Raw genomic sequence first — 9,652 nt, forward strand, 5'->3', positions numbered from 1 at the left:
TAGGTGGAGGAGATCCCAAACTATACGAAGGAGAGCTGAGTTATGTACCCGTCGAAGCCCAGGCCCCTTGGACGGTGAAGCTGAAGGGTGTAGAGATTGTTACTGGACAGATCACACCTTACAACGAAAGAATATTTCTGGATACTGGAACCAACTTCATAGTATTCCCGATTTCTCAAATAAATAAGCTTATCGACGATATTGCCAAGCAGGCCAGTGATAACGCCAAGGAGAAGGTTGAGATTATATACCACGAGTCTGTTAAAAGATGGACATACGACTGTACCTACCGCGAGTACCTGCCGACGCTCAGGTTCCTATTACAATCCTCTACGGGGGAGGGAGTCCCAATAGAAATAAGCTATCACACTTATGCTCCTGTCTGCCGTTCCATTGGTCATAGCGCAACAATGGATGGGTGAAGCAAATAGATCAGAAAAGAGTCTGTAGTTTTGGTTTAGTTCATGGCGATCATGAGTATCCGAAACGGTAACGGTTTCGAGTCAGATGTGTTGGCGCGATCGCCATGATGTTACTCACAGAGGAAGATACGTGTATCGCTTCGGTCATGTGAATGACACACTCCCGGGCGAACAGTAGCTAAAGGATTAATTAGCAAATGAATATATAAAGGTTACATCTGAAAATCCTAATCAGCATCACACAGGTTACCACCTTCGATGTACTTGATGATACGGTTCTTGATCGATCTGGTCATACGGAGTGGACACTCGTAGTGGATATCGACGTCGCAGACATATTGCTGATCGATGAAGTCGGTCAAGATCTCGATGGAACCGTCGATGTGGACTTTCCTCAGTACCATCTTCTTCAACTCAGAGTCGTATAGGCCAAAGTCCCGATGCTCGCATCCGTGCTCGTCGATCCACCGGAAGCAGTAAAGATCGCCATCCGTTAGATTCAGAGTAGAACCATCTTGAACAGTTGGAACTGGAAGGGACTCGAGGACGGGATTCTTGGCATGGTACTGCTTGAGGTTGAAGTAGCATTCTTGGAACTTGAGCTGAGTACCGGTCTTGACATCTTCCAAACGGTAGAGGAGCTGGTCATCAGAGACGGCGACAACTCTGTAGGGGCCTCTCCAGGAGACGTCCTGCTTGAGCGGTGGAGGTACAAGCCGCAGAACCAGAGAGCCAATGTCGAAAGCCTTGAAACCAGACTGTTGGGGAAGTTTAGATGCCCTTGCTCGGATACGGTCCTTTGCCTCCTTGACCAGTGTGAAGAAGTCGAGTAGGCTCCGGGTGCGACGCTCCTGTAAGTCATCGTAGATGGCCTTTGGACATAGTTGGACATAGGACATAGGACGTAGGACATAGTTGGAGGCTGGCCTTCGGTAATGCTGGGTATCCAATTTTCAAGCTTGGCTCGAGACCAATCCTCAAGTTCCTCCGCCGGAGCGAGTAGTCGAGGTCGACGGCAGTAGAAGAGCTGGAAGGCGGATAATGTACCCAAATCGTGGCGTGGAGAGCAGTTTATGGCATACACGGCTTCGGCGATTGTGTCCGGTAAAGGTCGTGGCTGATCCTCTTCTTGTAGTAGCCGGTGTCTTAATTGACTGAGTAGGAGCCCATGACCTCTCTCGTAGACAGCGGCGATGAACTTTGACTGGCGAGGGAAAACTGTGAAGGCGATTGACCTCGTCACACAGAACCCTTCGACTGCACGGCTGGTCATAGCTGACCCAGCATCAACAGTGATGCAAGCAGGGTCGCCCACAATGGAAAACAGCTTGATGAGGGATGAGCATATGGAAGAGGCCGTTGGAGATGTAGTGTTATCATAGAGAAGGAAGCCCGATACCGGATCGCAGCAGGTTAGGACCCATATTTTCTCGCCGGATACCGGGCAACGGTAAGGACCAGCATGGTCAAGACACCAAACTTGACCGATGTCAAAGCACAGATGCGCTGGGCGCACGCAGCCAGCTCGCTTCTTGTACCCAGACTGCTTCTTGGCCAACTGGCAGACGTGACATGTCTTCAGTAGACGAAGTAGAGCTATACGCAACTTAGGAGTGTAGAAGGCCTCGTTGTAGAGGGATCTCAGTTTTGGGGCGTTGTCATGCCCGAGCTTGTCGTGTAGGAGGGATAGTACCTCATCACATCCTTGACCGCGTGGCAGGACTGGTCGACATGCAGTTCCTCCATTGCTGTCGCTGACACCACTATAAAGAAGTAGACCACTATCAGGACAGATGTGATATAGTCTCAGGTTATGGGCAACTTCAGCTGAAGGTGTAGAGTTGAGAGTGTCCACGATGGCTCTTGCACGGCCGTCTTCCTGCTGAAACTTGAGCAACTGATCATTGTTGAAATGATTAGCCACCGAGATGGTGTCGTAGGATAGGACGTCTGTTACTGGAGTCGCCTCCAGCGTGTAGACATACGAGAGATTCTTGGCATGGGCGGCGTTGATACCTTTCTCGATGACTGCGTCCTCGAGGGGACTAGGTAGTTGACCGTTGATCTTGGGCCGAGAGCCAGTGTCAGCGGGGTTGGCTTCACCTTCGATGTGGTAAGTTGTGACTGGGACTCGAAGTGTAGTTGCTATGTGGTTGAGATCGACCAGACCTCTCTTCAGAGCCTTTTTTTCCAAGTTAGAGAGTGTCTTTCCGAAATCGCCCTTTGATGCACGTCGGAGACGGTACAGTAGAGCTTCGGAGTCACAGTAGAGGGATAGACATTTTATTGGGGTCTCGATTGCAAACTTCGAGTACAGGGTTACGAGAGATGTCGCAAGGGTGAGGCCGTCGAAAAAGGCAACGAGTTCCTTCTTGGGAATAGACCAACGAGCTTGACTAGTTCGAGTAGACCAGAGACGTCCCTTGCCAACCAGTTTGTGGTAAAAAACGCTACCCTCGGAATCGGTCGTCGGACAGAGTATGGTAGCATGACCAGCAGTGACACTGGCATCGGTGAAGACCATCATGTTGCTGATGTCGGCGAACCGAGGATAGAGTAGATCCGCAGTGGTGAGGGCGCGACAGAAACTGAGCACATTAGCAGCACCTTCAGGGTCGATGTCGATGTCCCATAGATTGGGCGGCTTGCCAGCGTGGTTGGTGACATCGACGGTGTAGTAAGTGGCCATGAAGAGTCTTAAGCAGAGTGAGTACTCTGAGGCCAGACCAAGGGGGTCATATAGACCTTGGCAGAGACTGAATAGTTGGCGCCGAGTGATAGTCGAAGGAGGATTATCGAGGTCAAGGGCCTCGGGCACTCTGAAAGTGGGGGAGAGCTGATCACTTTCATCACCTGTCTGCCAGCCGTAACCGAGATACTTGGTACTTGTGATCGGACCCCAGCTTCTGCTGCGCTTTGGCACATTGGAGTGGAAGCCATGACCAGACTGAGTGGCAGTGAAGAAGTTGGCCCTTTTCAGGGCGATTTCCTTCGTTTTGCCTCGAGTCTGACCGTCGTCGACGTAGATGGCGGTGTGCTTGAGGAGAGGGTCTTGGCCATTGTTACTTGTGGCGCTGTTCTTGCTGGAAACGTCTCCATGGTTCAATGTCAGAGAACCTAACTTCAAATTCCCCTCGAACTGAGAGATCAGAGATCGACAGACAGGATCGGTGAGAGCTTGGTCACGAGTGATGTGGCCGGACTCGAAGTCTCTCAAGGTAAGAACCGCCTTGTTTGCTTGCAGCAGGGCTGATGGAGAATACGTTGCACCGAAACAAGTAGAGACCCACATTCCCACTCGGCCACACGCCATCATTCCAAAGTGTCGTCGATCCAAAGCGTCATCAAGCTTGATTTGATGATAGGCTTTGGAGATATCATCGACCACCATGGCCTTCGCCGTACGGCTCAGCGCTAGATTAGCCCATAACGTCTCCGGATAGGTAGTGTCGTTGGCTTGTCGACCACTTCTGAGGAAGCCGTTGTGATACTTGCAGTCCAACACCAACCTCGTCTTCGAGGTCTTTGAGCACTTTCGGAAAACCGGAAATGCCGGTATTAGCGTAGAGACCGGTGGAAGGCTATGGTCCGTATACATGACAGTAGAAGGCTCGGTGTCAGGGGTACTCTGGAGACGTGCAGGGACGACGAAGCCGAGAGTATACAGATCGTTCACCACCTGGTGGTAGCTTGAAGCCTCCGCATCGGTGAGCCTGGCCATAACGATGCAATCTCTTTTGATTGCAGATTGGTTGTGGATAGGTGACGGTCTCGCCGCATCACGCCATGGGACTTTGCAGTGCAACCGTCCCCGAGGAGCAGTATCAGATGGGGGGTCGATGGAGAAGTCGAATAGGTCATTTCCGTGCTTCTCGGAGCTCCTTTGGTCAGTGAACTGATCCCGGAAGGCGTCGATGGTTTGAGACCGAGTGAGACCTTTAGTGGGGCTGGAGTCGTCTTCTCGAGGTTCGGGAAAGAAGGAGAGTGCCAAAGTCTCCCAAACATCTTGGGGCAGAGTTATGGTGTTTGACTCGGAGGTGTCAACATCACAGCATGTGCCCCTTTGGGTTGACCGTGCTTCAGAAACCATGATGTTACATAGCTCAGCGACTGTGCTAGAATACACAGATGGACTTGATGGCTCATTCCTAGGCTTGGGCATGCTCACCATAGAGATCGGCTGGCCATCCTCGTTGTCACCGAAAACGATGTAGTTATCGTGCAAATGCCAGATGGCCTTCAGTCTTCTTAGAAGCCCTACCGATAGTATGAGCTGGTGGGCACAGCCATCGAGCACGTAGAGGTCTTCAGTGCAACGGCTACCATTGGAAAAGGATATAGGGACCGACTTCGCAACACCGCGGACAGGGGTCTCAGAGAGATCAGCTAGGCGTATCCGAAGGTCGGCTCTGCTAACTGTGAGGTTGAGAGATGCTGCGGCCGAGCTGCTGACCACCGATACAGCCGCTCCGGAGTCGACCAGGGCCGGTGTATGACCGCTTGAGTGGTTGACATAGAGGTTGATAAAACTCAGTGGTGGAGTACCAGTCGTCGATGCAGATTTCGGTACGCCAGTCGAAGGGATTGCAGCAGCAACGGGTGCGGCACCGGGTCGATATCGACGACATGCGCGAGCAGCATGATTGACCTTGTTGCAACGCTCGCAGTTGCGACCTCGATAGTTGTCGTGACCAGCAGGGCAGTGGCGTGAGTGATGGTGGATGAGGCCACAGTAGTAGCATCTCTCATCCTTCTTTGTGAGCTCTTCACAGCACGCTATGGTGTCATGCGACTCGGACAGACATCTTTGGCAGCGACTGGAGAGTATCTTGATGTTGTACTCATCATTGAGGATGGAAGAATCGTCCTTGATTCTCTGACGATAGGGTGTAGATGGTCTAGTCGGTCGGGTTTTCTTGTCGGTCTTCTGTTGGTTCTCTTGGGTCGTAGTAGAGGAAGAAGTGATTACTTGAGGAGTGCACGATTCCGCAGAAGGGACAGATGCCAGAGCGACGTTGCTGACTGTGGCCGTGCCTGCTGCGGGCGCAAGAGTTTGCCAATTGAGCTCACACCAACCAGCACAGGTATTAACGAGACCATCGTAGTCCATCCGCTTCTCTCCCACGTTGTAGCCGAGCTGGACACAATGAGCTTGTAGCGCCTTGGGGAGAGATAGGTAGAGATGGGCCCGGAGTTCAGCTTCAGTAAGAGCGTTGACTCCCCTGGCTTGAGCAAGTTGGGATGCCACCACCTCAAACTGAGTGATGTAATCATCCCAGTGGAGATTGGGAGTCAGCTTCAGGTCACTCCAGCGACATTCCAGAGAGTCCAAGTTGTGTTTGTCGAAGCAAGCTGATAGGTAGAACCACTGACGCCTGGTAGCTTCCTTCCAGTAGGTGGAGTAGGGATCTTGAGCACAGGACAGAAGTGGCCCATAATCTTGCTTGGTTTCCCATAGATCTAACCTCTGCACGATGAAAGGTGCATAGACTTGCCTGGTTAGGAAGTACTGAGTACACGGAGGTGACCATTTATACGACATACTGGTCGTGACCAGCTGACGAGTCTCAGCGAAAGTTCTCTTCTGGATGTCTCGAGAACCGCACCATAGAGACTTGCCAGGAAGGAGGTTACCAATGGTCTGTGCTCTGGTGATACAATCTTGCACCGATAGCTTCCGAGTCACCACGTGGAAAGCCCGATCTTGTGGTTGGTGTTCATTATGGTTGATAAGAAGTGGAGCCGTAGCATCATCAGAGCCGTGAACCCTTGTCGGGAACTGTGGTGCAGTTGGCACTGCCCTTGAGGTGACGGCACGCTGAGAACGAGGAGATAGGTCTATGAGCTCATTATCAGCATGTCTCAATGAGCTCACTTCAGACGGGGAGGGGAGTTGTATCGACAGGCATCTAGTGGTCTTACCGGCGGGATTGGCGGAGAAGAAATCTCTGGAGGTAGGAGAGAGATGAACAGAAGTTGGCCTTCTTGAGTCGCTAACAGCGGTGTTGACAGGATGAGCCTCTCCTGAAAGGGGAGAATGATGGTAGAAGAATGTACCTTTGGTGTTGTCCGTAGCGGAGTTGACTGGGTAGACCTCCCTTGAAGGAGGGATAGGATGAGATAAGGATGCACCTCTGGCGTTGTGGTCAGCGGAGTTAACCGGATAGACCTCTCCTGAAGGAGGGAGAGGATGAGAGAGATATGCGCCTCTGACGTTGTGGTCAGCGGGGTTAACCGGATAGACCTCTCCTGAAGGAGGGAGAGGATGAGAGAGATATGCGCCTCTGACGTTGTGGTCAGCGGGGTTAACCGGATAGACCTCTCCTGAAGGAGGGAGAGGATGAGAGAGATATACGCCTCTGGCATGGTGATCACGTGAGTTGATAGGGTAAGTCTCTCTCGACATGTGGAAAGGGTAAGGGAATGGTGTACCTCTGGCGTAGTTGACAGTGGGATTGACCGGGCAGACTTCTTCTTGAGTGGGAAGAGGGTGTGTAACAGGCGAGCCTCTGACGTCATTGACAGGGCGGATTACCGGTTGAATCCCTCCCGAAGGTGGAAGAAGTTGAGAGTGAGGTGAACCCCTATCATTGTTGCCAGCGATGTTGACTGAGTCTACCTCTCCTGAAGGAGGGAGTGGTAGGGAAAGAGGTGGATCCTCGGTGTTGCCGACGTTGGGGTTATGTGAACGGGCTGGTTGACCATGCTCGACAGTTGATGTAGGGCTCGGCGCTTTAGTATCAGCGGCGTGTTGTTGGGTCACCGGCGGTTGCTGAGCTTGTAGGTCATCAACGTGTGCTCGTAAAGATTGGACCTCGTTGGATAGAGCTTTCAAGGCGTCGAGAATGGCCGTGTTTTGGGATGATGCTCGAGGCGGAATTCTCGCGAGAGGTGGCTTGATGCTTGACGTCTTGGACTTGATACGAGAGCTTCGTCGGAGAGTCTTGATCCCGGTAGAATCTGCCGTTCCATTGGTCATAGCGCAACAATGGATGGGTGAAGCAAATAGATCAGAAAAGAGTCTGTAGTTTTGGTTTAGTTCATGGCGATCATGAGTATCCGAAACGGTAACGGTTTCGAGTCAGATGTGTTGGCGCGATCGCCATGATGTTACTCACAGAGGAAGATACGTGTATCGCTTCGGTCATGTGAATGACACACCTGAGGAAAGCAACTGTTGTTTATATATACGGGGTGTCAGCAAACCAGGGTTATGGATTCTGCCTGATTTTATGTTAGTTGGAAACTATCTCGAGTTCCAAGGCGATGAGAAGCGAATCGGCATTGCCAAACTCAAATGAAGCCGTTGAACTTGTTATTAATATGTGAACCACTCCAACGAGGTCCGGGTTACTCTCAAACTGAGAGTCGCAATACATGTAAGATTAAGCTACCCATAAGATTAATTGGATGTTTGGAGAGAATGTATCGATCAGTTCCGACTGCGAGCTAATCTCTAGTAATCGTTGAGAGTCTCGACTTGAACTCCCTATGACAAGCATTCCTCCAGTCGCAGTGCTATGGATACGGCCCGATTCTCAACTCGAGTGGTATTTTTCCTTTTCCGTAACTATGATATTATCGGTTTGAGCAGATTTGAGGACATTCCGAGGCGAGTTCTCTACTTGACTATTTCTCAGTAAGCTTGACAACTCTGCTATAGTTGTCGCTTATTGAGACGAGGACTCGTGGTTGATCCTGTCTACTTTTCTCTTTCGTATACTCATTATCAGACTTATTGAGAAATCGTCAAGAACGTATGAGACTACAGGATATGTCTGTGACGCGTCCGATATTCGGTTCTGATCTGTGACGTAAATCGGGAAGTCCGTATTTTTGCAGCTCGTTACATTTCGACTAACTTACGTACTTCAGGGGTTCCTATTTGAATCTTAATCTTCCGTCTATTCCGTCACTATTACTCCGATATGGATAAGAGTCCTAGTAGAGAAAGCGATGTTGGGTTGCACGCGAGTCCGCTTCCAATGAAGAGTCTGCAGGGGTTCGGGGAAACCGTGTCGCTACAGCTAGTGCTATTCATTCCCTGAGGAAATCCTGTGATCGTCTAAGGTATAGTGTATAACGCCTTTTAGTTCCACAGTATCGTTTTTGAAACATTAAAATGATCTTGCTAATAACCATCTGAACTATGTAAGACATTTATGGTTTTGTTGCTCATTTCCAAGTTGGATTGATTTTGATTGAATCAAATTGATCCCCGAAGACGCGGCGAAAAGCCGGTCGAGTGTAGGAATTGTAGTCTGCATTCTCGGGTATGACCCCTCCTGGAGGGGCCCTCCGTCACTCTGGAACGTTATCTCTCACGACTGGTTGAAATATCAGCTCGAAACGCTGCGTAGTTTACGCCAAAGAAATAAGTTTTCGAATTTGCCTAGGAAAAAGACGCTCATTAGTATCATGTCCAACGCTAACTTCTTCGTCTTGGTTCAAGTTGTCTTCACTCGAAATCTCGTAGATTTTCCCCCCTCCCCATTCTCCATCTCAATGGGCCGCCCTATTTTCCGCTACTATCTCCTATTATATAATTCCATCCAATCGCTTGGATGGTTCTATATCCTATACGCTACTCTAGGTAGTCCTTTGCTTACGGTCAGCCCTGAGGCTGTGAAGGCGCTGTAAGATATGGCGCGTACAGCGAAGATTTTAGCTAGGTGAGGATGCAGGTATCTTTTCCAGGGTTTGGCAATTCTGGAGGTAGTCAACGTTGTGGCTGGCATCGTGAGATCCACTTTAATAACCACCATAGTTCAGGTAAGTCCCCGGTGACAGGGAAAATATTTTGAATCAAAATTAGGTATTTTTCCGATGCCAAGTACTCTACCTCATTCATCAGTGGTGGGAGGCAGGCATGGCCTCTAAAGGGCTGCTCCCTATGGCTCTTGCCTGGTCACTCGCGGAAACCATAAGGTCTCAGCTGAGTTGGTCCAGTTACGGTATAGATTCAATACCAGGTACCCTTATTTGGTGCTGAATATGAAGAAAAGAAGTCCTTTGTTTTTGACGTGGTTACGTTATTCGTAAGTCGAAGTGATTGATGTTTTATCTAGCTTGGTCCGCAGTTTTGAAATCTTATTTTTTCCTCGCGAGAATTGGGAGGTTTCATGGTTTCGAATCGTATAAGACTATGACAATTCGCAGAAAGACGGAGTTTAGGATTGTTTGTGTGGGTGGTAGGTCATTTCTGGTTCTCTATCCCTTGGGAGTGTACG

The 9,652-nt window shown here is 50.1% G+C and overlaps 2 protein-coding genes across 2 annotated transcripts in view; one reads left to right on the forward strand and one right to left on the reverse strand.

Annotated features, from left to right (window-relative positions):
- Positions 1 to 7,401, reverse strand: part of Pmar_PMAR001397 (hypothetical protein) — a gene marked incomplete at both ends in the record, with an annotated part of 8,538 nt that extends 1,137 nt beyond the window's left edge. The window contains 2 exons of the mRNA XM_002783505.1: positions 676 to 1,349; positions 1,703 to 7,401. Coding sequence (XP_002783551.1) covers positions 676 to 1,349; positions 1,703 to 7,401 — 6,373 coding nt within the window. The remainder of the gene's footprint in view (positions 1 to 675; positions 1,350 to 1,702) is intronic.
- A 1,526-nt stretch (positions 7,402 to 8,927) lies between these two features.
- The window catches only part of Pmar_PMAR001398 (hypothetical protein), a gene marked incomplete at both ends in the record, with an annotated part of 894 nt that continues 169 nt past the window's right edge, over positions 8,928 to 9,652 (forward strand). Inside the window, 4 exons of the mRNA XM_002783506.1 lie at positions 8,928 to 9,058; positions 9,107 to 9,194; positions 9,395 to 9,460; positions 9,618 to 9,652. The exon at positions 9,618 to 9,652 is cut by the window's right edge and continues 4 nt beyond it. Coding sequence (XP_002783552.1) covers positions 8,928 to 9,058; positions 9,107 to 9,194; positions 9,395 to 9,460; positions 9,618 to 9,652 — 320 coding nt within the window. The remainder of the gene's footprint in view (positions 9,059 to 9,106; positions 9,195 to 9,394; positions 9,461 to 9,617) is intronic.

Source organism: Perkinsus marinus (assembly GCF_000006405.1).
Source record: "Perkinsus marinus ATCC 50983 genomic scaffold scf_1104296936976, whole genome shotgun sequence".
Lineage (NCBI taxonomy): Eukaryota > Perkinsozoa > Perkinsida > Perkinsidae > Perkinsus > Perkinsus marinus.